Source organism: Cucurbita moschata, unplaced genomic scaffold (assembly GCF_002738365.1).
Source record: "Cucurbita moschata cultivar Rifu unplaced genomic scaffold, Cmos_1.0 Cmo_Scf00014, whole genome shotgun sequence".
Taxonomy (NCBI): Eukaryota; Viridiplantae; Streptophyta; class Magnoliopsida; order Cucurbitales; family Cucurbitaceae; genus Cucurbita; species Cucurbita moschata.
Window position 1 is genome coordinate 3429180 of NW_019268530.1, and position 14599 is coordinate 3443778.

The 14599-nt window shown below is 38.3% G+C and overlaps 4 protein-coding genes across 18 annotated transcripts; 2 read left to right on the top strand and 2 right to left on the bottom strand.

Annotated features, from left to right (window-relative positions):
• The first annotated feature begins 356 nt into the window (after positions 1-356).
• Positions 357-2047, top strand: LOC111452054. Of its 3 annotated transcripts, none has more exons than XM_023092582.1 (4): positions 357-565; positions 661-822; positions 965-1204; positions 1631-2047. In XM_023092582.1, the coding sequence occupies exons 2-4, from the start codon at positions 789-791 to the stop codon at positions 1843-1845; spliced, it is 489 nt and encodes a 162-aa protein (XP_022948350.1). In that variant the 5' UTR covers positions 357-565; positions 661-788; the 3' UTR covers positions 1846-2047. The 3 variants fall into 3 exon arrangements, with proteins under 3 accessions (XP_022948350.1, XP_022948351.1, XP_022948352.1); XM_023092583.1 differs by having other exon boundaries at positions 664-822; XM_023092584.1 differs by having other exon boundaries at positions 682-822.
• A 1137-nt stretch (positions 2048-3184) lies between these two features.
• Positions 3185-6811, top strand: LOC111452465 (probable anion transporter 4, chloroplastic). 6 transcript variants are annotated; one of them, XM_023093213.1, is made up of 8 exons: positions 3185-3883; positions 4412-4638; positions 4782-5145; positions 5424-5468; positions 5551-5697; positions 5912-6049; positions 6196-6229; positions 6410-6811. In XM_023093213.1, the coding sequence occupies exons 1-8, from the start codon at positions 3431-3433 to the stop codon at positions 6601-6603; spliced, it is 1602 nt and encodes a 533-aa protein (XP_022948981.1). In that variant the 5' UTR covers positions 3185-3430; the 3' UTR covers positions 6604-6811. The 6 variants fall into 6 exon arrangements, with proteins under 6 accessions (XP_022948981.1, XP_022948984.1, XP_022948982.1 ...); XM_023093216.1 differs by having other exon boundaries at positions 3799-4340; XM_023093214.1 differs by having other exon boundaries at positions 3807-3883; positions 4043-4638.
• On the bottom strand, positions 6737-9294 carry LOC111452466 (serine/arginine-rich splicing factor SR45a-like). Of its 8 annotated transcripts, none has more exons than XM_023093224.1 (7): positions 9187-9294; positions 8689-8787; positions 8478-8586; positions 8188-8337; positions 7723-7786; positions 7415-7634; positions 6752-7300 (listed from the first exon to the last, which is right to left on the bottom strand). In XM_023093224.1, the coding sequence occupies exons 2-7, from the start codon at positions 8778-8780 to the stop codon at positions 6889-6891; spliced, it is 1047 nt and encodes a 348-aa protein (XP_022948992.1). In that variant the 5' UTR covers positions 8781-8787; positions 9187-9294; the 3' UTR covers positions 6752-6888. The 8 variants fall into 8 exon arrangements, 6 of the variants coding, with proteins under 6 accessions (XP_022948989.1, XP_022948992.1, XP_022948991.1 ...); XM_023093223.1 differs by having other exon boundaries at positions 6752-7357; XM_023093226.1 differs by having other exon boundaries at positions 6752-7243; positions 7358-7634.
• An 875-nt stretch (positions 9295-10169) lies between these two features.
• On the bottom strand, positions 10170-14539 carry LOC111452464 (zinc finger CCCH domain-containing protein 49). The gene is made up of 5 exons (XM_023093212.1): positions 14323-14539; positions 13807-14066; positions 13192-13461; positions 11868-12091; positions 10170-11262 (listed from the first exon to the last, which is right to left on the bottom strand). The coding sequence occupies exons 2-5, from the start codon at positions 13909-13911 to the stop codon at positions 10320-10322; spliced, it is 1542 nt and encodes a 513-aa protein (XP_022948980.1). The 5' UTR covers positions 13912-14066; positions 14323-14539; the 3' UTR covers positions 10170-10319.
• Between the last annotated feature and the right edge of the window lie 60 nt (positions 14540-14599).

Below are 14599 nucleotides of genomic sequence, written 5' to 3' on the forward strand. Positions count from 1 at the left end.
TTTTTTTTTTTTTTTTTTTTTTTTTTTTTTTTTTTTGGCTAAAACACAAATTGAATTCAAATGGAATAAATATTAAAATTTGTCAACCAATACGAAAGTTTTTATTTATTTATTTATTTATTTATTTAAAGAGTTAAAATCTAAAATGAGAATGAAAAAATACATCTAGGTATATGATTAAATTAAATTTTATGAAAAAACAATAATATAAAAAAATTACTCAAGTGGTTCAAATCTCGCCTATAATTTAATAAATTTTAAAGTAAAAAATAATAAAAAAAAAAAAGAAAAAAAGGTTAAAAAGGTAAATATAATAATTATTATTATTTTCTTTTTCTTTTTTCCTCTCTAGAGTTCATATACCCAATTCCCATCCCGTGCGAAGAGAAGGCAATCGAAAAGACGCCGTGCAGTGTCTGCCGCGCTCGTCCTGCTCTCCGTTGTTGCGATTTAATTGCAAACCTGTTCCTTCGCCACTGCAACAAAGATACTGGAGGACGGGAATCGGATTCTTTAATCTCGATCGAGATCAACATTTTGGATTTCTCTTTGTTGTTTTTGGACTGTAAGCTATCCATCGCGCCGATTTTCAATTTTTCGTTTTGCTTCTTCTTCTATTGTTTCCGGATAAAATGGTGATATTTTTCTGAAATTGTTCAGTAGCTCTGTGATATTACTTAGAGTGTTAAGATTGCTACGAAATGAGACATCGCTGCGACGTTCTAGTTCTCTTATTTTAAACACTGTCAAGAGAAATCAATCTGCGAAGTTTGCGTTAAGAAATCTCCATGATTCGTAAACGCTTTCAAGAAGCTAAAACAGGTAAGTTACGAATAGTTTGTGCCTCATTTCTTCCATTTTTGGCTTTGATTTATGAGCTTGCCTCCTTACTGTTTGATAAATTGCTTGAAAGCAATATATATGTATATTGTTTATATATAGTTTTCTTGTACTGGAATCTCAGGCCTGCAACTGGTGAAATCGATGAGAGCCGAAAGGTTCTTGAAGAAAGTTGGATTGGGCAGAGAGGATCGTTACTTCTGGAAGCAAATTGGAAAGGCTCTGTTATTTTCGTATACTCTGATCGGCGTTGCATGGCTTTACAACGAAACATCACCATTTGGCTGGTGGACGCTGAAGCCACGGTCCAAGGCAGAGAAAGATTTGGCTCACCTCTATGAGCGTAGGGAGTTTCCATATCCAGGTTGTTAAATCTCCGCATTATACCCAAAAAATTTAAGTTGATTGAAAATGAAATTGAGCTGCTGTATAAATTTCACTGCTAGATGGAAAAAAAATAGGGAAAAATTATAAAATCCACTTAGAACAATAAGGGTGTTGCAATTGTATTTCAAAACTTCTTTGCAATTAAACTACATCATTGTAACTTTGTGATGATTGAGTATAGTGTAACAATTCTCATAGTTTATGTGTTCTAATGGTTGTTCTAAGTGGTTGGACCTTTTTCAACTTGCAACGAACAGAATTGTTGCAAAACTGTTCAATTGCAGCGAGTTCATCAGTTTGAGGATAATTGCTTGAATTTAAAGTTTGAGGGTGGGATTGTAATAACTAGATAAGGTCGTGAATTAAGCTGAATCTAATCATTATGATATAATTGTAAACCCAGGTGATGAAGAAGCTATGGAGGATTTCATTGCAAAGGGAGGAATGATCGGAACCGCCATCGGTCCAAAGGGGGTGATTGATTTTGATAAGGATTCTTTCAATTATCAGAAAGAATTAGAGAAAAATAAGCTCGAGCAAGAGGCCCAGAAGCTATGGTTCAGGATGAGGAACGAGGTTATTTCAGAGCTTCAGGGGAAGGGCTACGATGTTGAGTGAGGTAATTCTTGAATGGAAGCATGAAAATTTCTGATTGCTTAATTTGTGCATGTGTTTGTTCTTGTTGTGAAAGTTCTGAATATACCCATCTGCTTGAATGCTTCCTGTTTGATGCGTTTGCAGTCGTCTCTGTCATGTACTTGAATCTGAACACTAAAAGGATTAGTATTAGAGTTGAAAATTTCTGGCCTTTTGATATCAATCTCTATGGATTGGTTTTAAGTTTTAATCGATACTTGGTTCATCAATTCTCTCAAATGTTCTAACTTTTCACTAATGATCTTATGTATCCAAATTAGTAACTTGCATCCAATTTCGAATGATTTGTCTTTTCAATATAAAGTTCGAAAATGAAATACGATGTTTAAAAATATAAAGACTAGAATGAAACAATGTACGAAATCTTAAGGACTATCCCATGGCTCAATCCTTTTATTACCAATGTTTTTGTGAAAATTTGATGTTATCTCGGGAATGATGGGAATTTCTTAGTAGTATTATATAACTAGATTCTTGTTGAATATGCTATTGCACCTTGGCAACCTTTGACAGTTAAGAATAGCTTTCCGATCAAAATAGATGGTAATTGCTTTCCTATCAAAATTTATGGTGATCAGTTACCACTAATAGGTAGATTGAATAAGAAGATTGAGCTAGCTGATGTATTTCGAAAAAAGGAGAGAATACAGAGCTTTAAACTCTCTGATGTATTAAACTATGACCATTAAGGAGTGTAATTTATCCTATTAGGGTGACATAGGACAATAGATGCCGCATTTATTTATTAGAGATTTGTCTATAATTTTTAGAATTAAGAAAATTAAAGCTTTAGTTGATAATCATTTGATTTTTTATTTTTAGGTTTTGAAAATAAAGCTGGTAAAGAATTAGGGTTTAGGGTTAAATTTATTTTGTTATCAACTTTTTACCTAGATGAAAATATTTGAGGCTTCAATTAATCACATCTCTAATACCTTTTATAAATACCCATAAAACATTAAATATATATATATATTAATGATTTTGTAAAAATTTCAAATAATAAAATATTGCATATAAAATTTTTAAAATTCATTGATTATTTGTTCATTATTATAGTTCGGTTACTTGTTAGTTTCAATGTCTAATATGACGATTAATTTTTAGATTTGTGTTGGTCTACTTTATAAATTAAAAAAAAATTAATAAGATGATTAATATTTTCTAAAATTTATGGATTTATTGGGTCACAATTTAAATTTATATCCTATTAAATTAGTTAAATAAAATAATAAATAGATTAAAAAGTTATTAGACAATAAAAAGCAAATAGATACGAAACTAATCTCTACCTTCAAGGTTCCAAACAAAGAGTTTACGCATTTCCCCGACGACTCTACCAACCATGAGGAGCCGTCAGAACACGAAGACATGAAAATTCATTCTTGCCCCTCAAATATCTACTTATTTACGTAAGTTTACCGCATAACTCTCAAACATGAGAGGGGTGTTTACGGAAATTACTGCAAATACTCGTCCGACTCGGCTCTTAAACTCGAAGTCTCGCTGCCAGTCGTAGTCGTCAGTGTTGCGTCTCTCGTTAACTATGTACTCTGCTATCACTCTCGGTCGGCCAGTACGCTGCCGGCGATTTTCCGGTGACCGGTGTACAAAGCCGATCAAAAGTGAACCGGAGAAATTCAAAGTGCCTTCAAGGTCTCTCCAATTGCCCAAGGGCAATTGTTCCGGCAGCGTCTCGTCAACGGGTTATTTTCTCGGTTTTGGACTTCGGTATGGTTTGTCACTCGTTTCTGGATTCGTTCTTCGATCTCGAGTCGGTGTTTCCTCGAACGATGCTCAGTTCGGTTCGTTTAACGAGGATAAGGATGTCGAGGCGCCGAGTCGTTTCGAGTTTATCACGTCTGAGAGGGTTAAGGTTGTGGCCATGCTTGCTTTGGCTCTCGCGCTTTGTAATGCTGATCGGGTTGTGATGTCCGTTGCGATTGTTCCGTTGTCTCTATCCCATGGCTGGAGCCGATCGTTCGCCGGTATAGTTCAGGTAGCTGTGTTCCTCTTAAATTGGTTTTACTGTATAGCAATTGCTGGTTTCTTTCTCTGTTTTTCGTTTGCGCAAGATAGTTCTCTAGAACTGAATTTTATCTTTTCTAAGTTCTCTAGAACTGAATTTATCTTTTCTACTGAGTTTTTGGTTCTACAGGCAGGTGTGAGATGATATGATATAGATTTGAAGGTGATGGCGATTTCTTTTTGCGTATTTCTGCATCTATTTATGATATAGAGTTGAAGAGAATAGCATTTTCTTGCGCATTTCGCCGTCTACTTTGCTTCTCGCTTTAATTTCAATGACAATTTCGTTGCGTTGCTAATTAGCCTTAAGCTGATCGATCTTTTACGCTCGAGCAAATATTGATATCTTTCCCAGAAGTTTGAGATTTTGTTCTCTCGACTTCTGGTTGCTCTATCAGGAATTTAACAGGATATCCGTCACTTGTATTGTTAGCATCACAAGTATTTGACTAGAACAAAGTTATCGCTTGCAATTATCTGACGGTTGGACTTCGTGCAGTCATCGTTCCTTTGGGGTTATTTTGTTTCTCCAATAGCCGGCGGAGCGCTGGTGGACTACTATGGTGGTAAGATGGTTATGGCCTGGGGGGTGGCTTTGTGGTCACTGGCCACATTTCTGACTCCTTGGGCCGCTGAAACTTCGTTATGGGCACTTCTCTCTATGCGTGCTTTGCTCGGCGTTGCTGAAGGTGTGGCCCTTCCTTGTATGAACAACATGGTTGCTAGGTAACAATGATTGCTTAATTTAGAATAACAATTGAGTAGAAGCCAGCAATGAGCCATTTGAATGTTAGCTTCATAATTTGTAATCTAAGATGACAGAAAACCAAATTATGGTGAGCGTCTAAACTCTTTGCTTTCTGTTGTAGATGGTTTCCTCCAACAGAACGAGCCAGGGCCGTTGGTATTGCAATGGCTGGGTTTCAGTTAGGAAGTGCAATAGGGCTCATGCTTTCTCCAATCCTAATGTGTCGAGCTGGTATACTTGGACCATTTGTGATTTTTGGGTTGTCAGGGTTTTTATGGGTTCTTGTATGGATATCTGCAATATCCAGTACTCCTGATCAGAATCCTCAGATATCCAAATATGAATTGGAATATGTACTAAAAGAGAGGCAAGAACCTTTAGTGGTGGAGAAAGTACCCCGGACTACTGTTATTCCTCCATTTAGGCGGCTACTTTCTAAAATGCCAACATGGTCTCTTATCGTTGCCAATGCTATGCATAGTTGGGTACTGCTCAAACTATTTTCTTCCCTTTAATTCATAGGAAGTCCTATCCGGTGTGCCTTTTTACTGCAAATGTTGACTGATCTAGTAGCTTACTCTGTCTATGGCTTTGGATTAACCCATCTTAGCTACAATAGATTATTGCCCACGCTCATGCCTGATATGGGTAAACTTATATCACCTCCTTACATTTAATTATCTTCATATAATTTCACTGTGTTTTACAAATGGTGTGTTTAGGTAGTGGGAGAGGTAACTTAATGTGATTTCTTTTCCTGCAGGGATTCTTCGTGATTCTTTCATGGATGCCTATCTACTTCAACTCCGTGAGGAATCCTTAGCAAACTTTTTGATAAGTTCTCTGTTAAATAGTGAATTTCTTAAAGGATTGGTGTTTTTCCATTACAGGTATATCACGTTGAACTCAGACAAGCAGCGTGGTTTAGTGCTGTTCCGTGGAGTGTGATGGCAGTGATGGGATATTTTGGTGGATTGTGGTCAGATGGGTTAATACGAGGTGGTACATCTATCACTTTCACTCGAAAAATGATGCAGGTGAGCATTTTCTATCTCTATAGAAATAACTTTCACTGTGACACGATACAAATGGAGACTTGTACACTTTCTTCTATTTTCCCCAACCTGTTTGTGTGTTGTTGTTGTCTATCATCCTCTCCTCCTCGCTTCCCCATTGTTCTTAATTTTTCAATTTCAGCCACTCAAATTCATTGATTCCTGCCCCTTTTTTGGTTCTTTATTTCTACGACAGTCAATAAGTTTTATTGGCCCTGGGATTGCTCTGATCGGTCTTACTTCAGCCAGAAGTGCATCAGTAGCATCCGCATGGTTGACTTTGGCAGTTGGGCTGAAATCTTTCAGCCACTCCGGCTTTCTTGTGAACCTTCAGGTGGGCGACTCAAACAACTCAACTCAGCTTAATACCCATTTTATTTTTAGTTTTCTGAAGTGTCTATTCAAGCATCTAACATTCTGATCAACCTTTTAACTTTCTGAAATTTTTTCTGAAATTTCCTCCTTATCTCTGCTTTACAGGAGATTGCGCCACAATACTCTGGCGTGCTTCACGGTACGCTTACTATTTGAACAATTTCTACAACCCACCCGCGTAAATGCATAGTTTAGAAGTATTACTTAATTCCATCGTACAAGCCAGATTTGAGCCAACTTCAGTTCTTGACAAGTGCTTGGTTCTTGCATATTACTGGATGAGTACTCACACCAAAATTGAACCCAAATTCTGTTTCAGGTATGTCTAACACGGCTGGGACACTTGCTGCTATTGTGGGAACAGTTGGGGCTGGTTTCTTCGTGGAACTTGTGGGCTCTTTCCAAGGATTTCTGTTGCTAACCTCTGTTCTGTATTTCATGGCTGCGCTTTTCTACATCCTATTTTCTACGGGGAAGAGGGTAAATTTTGAAGAAACTAGTTCGGCGGAGTAGAACAAATTCTTGCTCATCTGGTGTTTAAGATTAACCAGTCATGTTGAAGAGCACGGAGAGCAAGTAATAACAAAACTCGAATTGGAATTTTGTAAAATCAAAAAAGGTAAAGTAAAATAAAGAAAGGAATGTACCAAACCGAATGGTATGAACAGAGCAAAGCGATAACTGTCCGCAAGCCAATGGCCAGGCACCAAATTTTACATCATCCAATTAGAAAATAGTGAGTGAATTAAAAATACCAACATTCATGACCATCAAGGTAGTAGCAAGTAGATCAGTAAATCAAGCAGGACTAACAGACCTTGAAGCCACGCTTCCACTCCCACCAGAATATCCTCCTCTCTTATGGTGCCTTGGAGTATGGCTGCGAGAGCGACTCCTCGAGCTCCTTCGTTCAGGAGAGATACTGTGTGAATGGCTCCTGAATCTCCTGCTTCGTTCAGGGGAAAGACTGCGTGAATAACTTCTGCTACGGGAGTGACTCCTCGAGGCGCTTCTACGGTGCCTAGGAGAATAACTGCAGGAATACCGTCTACTAGAAACCCTTGCCTTTGGTGAGACACTCCTAGAAACTGACCGATCCCTGTGCCTTCTGTAGTATAGATCAGGGGAGCAATAGTCGTAAGGTGAGTATGACCTGTCGTGTCTCCTGGTAGGCAACCTACTACATGGAGAGTGGGATCGAGAATACGACCTGTCACGTCTCCTGGTAGGCGACCTACTACATGGAGAGTGGGATCGAGAATACGACCTGTCACGTCTCCTGGTAGGCGACCTACTACATGGAGAGTGCGATCGAGAATACGACCTATGACGCCTATAGTATGGAGAATCATATCTTCGGCGGCTATAAGGGGAGTATGATCTATAGCGGTATGGCGAGTCATTTGATCTTCGGCGTCGATTGGGAGAATGGGATCTGCTCCTGCTACGGTCAGATGAATAATTAGACGAACAGCTCAAGCTCCTGCTATAAGGAGAGTAGCTGGGAGAACGTCGAGAAGAGTAGCTGCGCAATCTACGTCTCACTGTTATAAACATAGGATTAGACAAAAGAAAAAAAAAAATAGCGCAATACTTCATAGAAATAAATCAAACATTAGATTAAAAGCTCACCACAGACTGTTCTAAGTCCAAAATATCTCCCTGGAGTCGGAGTTCTACCTCTCCGTCTTCGAGCCTATCAGAAAATAAGAGATGTAAAATGAGACAATTCAATTGTCAATTGAAGAAAAACAGCAGAGCAGGGGAACATGCCACAGTAGAGAGGAAAGTAGGGCTACAGGAATCAATTAGCAGATAAAAGAGAGAAATGCAGGGCATACAACCCCAATGTTCTGAGACTTCATGTGTTTGTTTTGTTTGATTAGTTGTAGTTTGAGTTTGATGAAGAGCTGCTACACACAGCTAACCTGCTGCCAAAAAAACTTCAAGTGCACAGAAGCAAAAATCTCAAATCTCAAATCTCTTGCAACAAACCATCCAGAGATCCCGTAAATATTTGAAGTTGAACAATTTAGACAACATTAATAATGAGAAACATCTCGAGACTATGAAATTGTACTTGGTTTAATTTTTTACCTTCTCCACGGTGATTAATCGACCTTCAAGTACAGATCGATTTAGATATTTGATGCAACGTTCAGCCTCATCATTACTAGACATGGTAATGAATCCAAAACCACGGGATTCTCTAGTCCATGGATCAGTCACGAGATGAACATCTAGCACCTGGAGAATGAAAAATTCATTCACGAATAGAGAAAATCGTCCATAAATTCAATCACCAACAGTAAGAACAAAACACATACACCACCATCAAAAGTACAAGCCAAAGAAAAAATTTGAAGAAAATAAGATCTGCGACATACTGTGCCTTCAGCAGAAAAATGCTTCTCGAGTTCTCTCCTTGTAATTCTATGTGACAAACCAGTGACGTACAAATTGTTACCAGGATTTTCAACGTCACTAGAAGGGCTCCTGAAAAAAAAAATCCACAAAATAGAAGTAAATGTATCATACAGATGATCTAGAGAATATGGGAAAAACCGACCAAGCAAAGGGTTCCTGAGCAAGAAATACCTTGAACGGCTCCTTGACCTTGACAGGGACCTTGAGACCGATCGTTTGTATGAAGGAGAGCGGGAGTACCTAGACCTTCTGGAGTACGACATCTGCGACCTGATCAGCCAAGACAAGCCTAAACACGATCAGCATTTACTAAAGAAGAGTACAACGGAATTACAATGATTTTGTTTCTCGAATAGAGCAGCTGGTAAATCGGAACGTCAGTTTAACACTCGTGAAGAACAAGAAAATGAAGAAATACAATATCCATGACTTCCAATAGAAAGAAATACAGTATCTCTCCACCAATATTCTAAGTTAACAAAAAAATTCCAAGAAAACTGCAGAAAATACTCGAAAATGAATATGCTAATCACACGAAAAACAATCTAGCAATAACCCTACCCTAATTCTCTCCATAAACATCGTCGAAATCAAGAATCAAACGTATCATCTCAATCAACGAAAATAAATGCAAGAGTTCATGAAATGAGAGATAGAGAAAGAATTTACCGCCCAAACTGCAGAAGCAAAACCAAAATCGAAAGGAAATGCAACCGAGTATTCAACGACAGTAATATCTCGCACGAAAGCGCATGCAATAAAGTTTTACGCAACAAGCTGAAAGCATAATATATAGCCTCCAGGTGAGAGAAGTTTCTGGAGCACCGGATGCCAAATCGCAATAAAACATAATTTAAACTTTTTCGTTTCCGTATTCAGATTGGCATTTCAAATCGTGGAGTACTAATCAGGTATTTCGCAATCAAAATGTTATCGTGGATCCGCTACGTGTCAGAATATGACCTGTGCAATACCAAAAAAAATTATAAATCTCATATTATCAAAATTGTCACATCTTTTATAAAAAAAAAAAAAAAAAAAAGGCCTCCCATTTACGTGCATTAAATAATATTTATAAAAATGAAGAGTATTATACTTTCATGAAACTTAAAATTGCATGGGTTTGAGCTCAAAAGTCTCGTGATATAAATAACTCCGGGGTTATAGAAGTTTCTAGAGCTTTTGATACCAAATCACAATAAAACATAATTACAACTATAGAAATTTGATGCAGACGTGTAGACGTTTATTTGGTCAGTAAATAGTATACTATGATAAATATTAATTTGGTAGCCTGAAATTTGTCTGTCATCTTACTATTCAGATATTAGCTAAGTTCGTCCTTAGTTTTAAAGGCTAAAAGTACGAACATCACCAAAAGTACGAACATCAGCTACGCGTTACAAAAAGAAAAAAGTTGGCTCTATATTAATGCATAGAACTTGTAAAAAAAATTAACACAAATCCCTATTTTGAAATATATATAAATTTCAAATGATAACGTAGTAATGAAAGAAATTGTTGATAAGATCTTACTGATATAATTAATCAAAATAGTGAACTTCTGGGCTGTTTGTAACACCCGAATTTCACTTCTATTTCGTTTAGACTAAACTAACAACAAAGGGCTTTTTGCCTCAAAACAGACAAAGGAATGGAAGCAGTGAATCCAAATTGCTCATTCTCAAGTAAAAAGAGTGTCATATTACATAATGAAGACATGACAGCATAGGAACGATATAACAACAAAGAGGCCCCGCGCCTCCCCATCCAACAGCCAGACTTGTCGTCGGAGACCTAATCTATGATGATGCAGGTTCAGAAGAAGTTGAAGATGGAGCAGATGCTGAAGGCGTCGATCCCAGCGGTGCTGAACCTGAAGATGCTCCTCCTTGCGACTGAGGGGCAGAGCCTTGTGGTGCAGAATGCTGCTGGTATTGCTGGCTACCTGGAGGGGGCTGGGACTGGGGCTGGGGCTGGGGCTGGGGCGGGGGTGGCATGTTCGAATGATAAGGAGGGTATTGTGGATAATGTTGCTGCACATACCCATATGGCGGATAAAATTGCTGTTGATATTGTGCATGTGGTGGTGGTGGGTGCATTGCGTGATATGGATATTGATGTCCCTGCTGGTGTTGTTTCTCCAAACCGGGTCTAGCTTCGGTTGAACTTGCAGGTCCGCTATGGGGTGCCCCCGAATCATGAGTCGAAATCAAAGCTCCCATTCTTTGAGGGTCCATTGAGGGATAGAATGCTCTCTCCTGCTGAGGTGGTGGTGGCGGCATATTGTAGTAGTGCATAGGTTGAGGTTGATCATGCGTTCCTGGAGGGTGTAACTGGCTGTGCTGCTGCGAGATAACTGCTCGCGGCAACATTCCACTGTGAGCCACTGCTGCTTGCTTTGCTTCATCAGAACCCTCCGACTCTGGTTTTGGTGCTTGAGGTCTACCCCACATCAATTTCAGCCTAAGGCCCTTTACTACCAGCTTGTTAGAAAGCTCTCCTGCAGCCTTCTCTGCACCTTCCCTGGTGGTGTAGGTCACAAAAGCACATGCCCGCTGTAGCACCATTCTAATGGATTCAATTTCACCATGAGCATAAAAGTTATCACGAAGATCTTGTTCGGTGACTCGAGCATCAAGTCCACCCACATACAAGGTTCTAATACTCTCATCCTCTGGAGGTTCCAGAGAAGGCATCTCTCCAGCCTTGTTAAGAAGCTTCAGTGCAACTGGATCGTTAACCCTGAGGAGTTCGAAAAGAAAGTAACCTCATTAGCAATTATCTCTGTAAATTCTGAATCACCAAAAAAGTGGCTAGTATAGAAAAATATGTGATAACTGCGACTTTTAACATTCTTGCAAATCGAAACCGAACTGTGCGAATGAAATATAGCTCAGTCGTCTATTTCAGTTTTATAATGGCCAAGGGGAAAAACTTGATAGGAAAATAAAACTTCATGAATAGAACAAAAGATATAAAGGGTGATGAGATTCAACCCAACAAGGGCCAAGGGGAATCACAAGGTTGAGATGTCAAAGGCGGACAAAATATGTATTTCAATGTCACATCTTTCGAAATACAACTCAACTCACCACAAAATAGTAAATACTAATTTAAATAGCCACTGATCAACTAATTGCATATGAAAAACTGAGCAATCATCTCTGTTCCAATAAATAAGAACTATAGGAAGACTATATTTCATATGATATAAAGCTGAAACGAAGCTTAAGATATGTAACAAATGCAAGATGTTGACCATGAAAAAGCATAGAAAATTTGGGTGGTCAGGGACTAAGATCGGACACACAACAACTAATCATTCAAAAGGAAAAGATCAACCATACCCATAATAACGATCCTTAATATTTTGCTGGGACAACTCTCCAGTTTCAGGCATCTCATGTCTGTAAGGGCATTCCGAACCTCTGGTACATTCACCCCTAATATAAAAACTACAAACATGTGCACGGTTCCTCTTGTAATAGGGGGTAGTTCGTTGAAGTTTCAGAATAGTATCGTTTGGCCGAGCCTTTCCAAACGAGGACTCATAATCAATACCAGCTCTAGCCTGCATGGTCAACATTCAACTGAATTAGCAAAATCCAAGTTAGCAACAACAGAGCTGCAAAGACCTGCTACAGCAATCATATTTAATTCATTGAATATGTAAAAACTATAAAACAAATCAAATGCCACATAGGATACTTTTATGGTGCACATCCAGGCCATCTAATTAAATTCAATAGCTTTTATCAATTTTCTCAAATTATCTCCTCTTCAAAGTAATAAAATCACATTCCTCCTCAGGTATCTAATATTTCTTTGTGAAAATTTTCATTCTTCACTGTTCAAGGAAATTAAGATCCCATTCCTTTAAACAGCCAGGTTTCATTATATTAAATATTAATATTAATTTGTCGCGAAGATGAAAGTGAGAGAGAAAACAACATTTCATCCATACACTTCAGCAGAACATGGATGTCCGTTAAATAGAGTATGTTTGACCCAATAACATTCAGATTTTAAACCCATATGCCCACAATCTTGATTGAAATCAAGAACCTTTGCCAAATATGCCCACCTTTATTACTAACATTTTTCAATCCACTTGCGCAAAAGTACACAGAAAGCATGACTAACAAAGAAAAAGAATCTAAAGTAAAAAACACTTATTAGGTCTGATATAAATTAATTGATCCAGAACAACAAAAAAACACTTATTAGGTCTGAAAAACACTTATTAGGTAAAGTAAAAAACACTTATTAGGTCTGAAAAGCATGATCCAGAACAACAGAGAATCTAAAGTAAAATACACTTATTAGGTCTGAAAAAGATGTACGAAGCATGATCCAGAACAACAAAAAAAACTGACAATTTTTTCAATAAGAAAAGAAATAAGCTCAACTTCTTTTCAAGAAAATTGAAAATTGGAAATCATGTCTAATAAGGCAAAAGTTATTTATGTTAAGCAATCAAAACAATCCGACATTTTAGTTTTTACCATGCTATTAGTATTAGCCATATCTATGTCCATCAAGGCTTATCATAGTGGCTAAGATGGTTGGCTATCATAATGCTTTTCCCTTAACATTCCAAGAGATTGCACCAACAACTGCAAGGACTAATCATCCAATAACTAGAGGAAATACTAAGCAGAAAGTGCATACCTTCCGATCATGCTCCTCGGCAAAATATTCCCTATTCACATCGCTCTTAGGAATAGAATCGTTGGAGTTGATAGACAGGGCAGTATCTCGAACCTGAACTGGTAAGCCATATTCAAGGTCCAAAAGGCAAACTTGACATACATTTTTTAACTTACTGCAAGTCTGGCAAATCTCAGATTTCTTATATCTGGCATCGCGTCCAGGTCTCCACCTGAAAACTGTAAATGGTCGCGTGCAAATTTTGCATTCTTTGTCATAATCAGCTTTCGTCTGCATTCAGATATCGCATTCATTTAATCAAAATAATGTCTAAAGCAAAGACTAAGCATGAATTGCAAAAGAGCACAACTCCAGTAACCACCATTGCTTACTTCCCCACATATTTCATGCTAGTGAGTATATAAAAATCATAAACAGTTAACAGGAACCATCTGGATCTATGTTCAAACAGGACATCAATTGACGGTAATTACACGAACAGAACAGTTCGAGAAGGAATTACTCGAACATTTATGTGATCAATTGTGAACTTAGGAACGCAATTCAAGGACGGGTTCGAAGTAACTCGAGGGGTTGGGAGTACTTAACTTAGAGAAGATAGAAGAACAAACATACCATGCGAACATAGGGGTTATCACCAAGGCAAGACTCGCAGATGATGGGGAAATCGGAGCGCTCCCATCCATCAGCTTCCAGATCCCTCAGCAACCGATGCGCCATGGAAAATTCGTGTGGAACTCAACTCTGTTTTGGCTCCCTTGAGTAGGACTGCGAAGAAATCAATCAACTCTTCGGAAGTCCCTCAATCAATAAGTGAGACTTCAAACTGAATGATCGCCCAGAGCCCAGGGAGGAATGATCTCAAGTCATTTACTCTGCTTGGTGTGAATTTAAAAAAAAAAGAAAAAGGAAAAGGAGAATCAGAAATTCAAAATGGTTTGAGATCCCGTCTTCATCCAAAAATTTTCCATCCAAAATAGATTGGATTTACAGGATTTCAAACTAAAACTGACCTAACTCCATTCCAAATTTACCCTATTTTGTGATTAAATCCAAGAAAAAAAACTGATTTATCAGGACAGACTTCGATTGCAGAATTGAAAAATGGAGAAACTGAAATGGAAAACTGACCCATGACGTCCAGAGGTTGCAGCAGGGAGGAAGGTAAAGGGGAAGAAAACAAAAACGTGGCGGTTGGGGCGTACCGGCGACTATCAGCAGAGATGGTTGTGTGAGTGCGGCGGCGGCGGCGGCGGGAGGGGAAATTCAGAGATGAAGGAAACGGGTGGGGAGCGAAAGAAGTGGAGGCGGACGTGTAGGGTTCACTTCTTCTCCATCTCTTCTCTTCTTTTCTTTTCTTTTCTTATTTATTTATTTATTTATTTATTTATTTATTTATTTATTTGTC

Coding starts and splice junctions, on each gene's coding strand:
- LOC111452466 (XM_023093221.1), bottom strand. CDS start 8,780: ATGTCGTACTCCAGAAGGTCTAGGTACTCCCGCTCTCCTTCATACAAA. Junction 7,787..8,187: donor GATTAATCACCGTGGAGAAG/GTAAAAAATTAA, acceptor ATTTTCTGATAG/GCTCGAAGACGGAGAGGTAG. Junction 7,635..7,722: donor TGGACTTAGAACAGTCTGTG/GTGAGCTTTTAA, acceptor TGTTTATAACAG/TGAGACGTAGATTGCGCAGC.
- LOC111452464 (XM_023093212.1), bottom strand. CDS start 13,911: ATGGCGCATCGGTTGCTGAGGGATCTGGAAGCTGATGGATGGGAGCGC. Junction 13,462..13,806: donor ATAACCCCTATGTTCGCATG/GTATGTTTGTTC, acceptor ATCTGAATGCAG/ACGAAAGCTGATTATGACAA. Junction 11,263..11,867: donor ATTAAGGATCGTTATTATGG/GTATGGTTGATC, acceptor CGAACTCCTCAG/GGTTAACGATCCAGTTGCAC.
- LOC111452054 (XM_023092582.1), top strand. CDS start 789: ATGATTCGTAAACGCTTTCAAGAAGCTAAAACAG. Junction 823..964: donor CTTTCAAGAAGCTAAAACAG/GTAAGTTACGAA, acceptor CTGGAATCTCAG/GCCTGCAACTGGTGAAATCG. Junction 1,205..1,630: donor TAGGGAGTTTCCATATCCAG/GTTGTTAAATCT, acceptor TTGTAAACCCAG/GTGATGAAGAAGCTATGGAG.
- LOC111452465 (XM_023093213.1), top strand. CDS start 3,431: ATGTACTCTGCTATCACTCTCGGTCGGCCAGTACGCTGCCGGCGATTT. Junction 3,884..4,411: donor CGTTCGCCGGTATAGTTCAG/GTAGCTGTGTTC, acceptor GACTTCGTGCAG/TCATCGTTCCTTTGGGGTTA. Junction 5,469..5,550: donor TGCCTATCTACTTCAACTCC/GTGAGGAATCCT, acceptor TTTCCATTACAG/GTATATCACGTTGAACTCAG.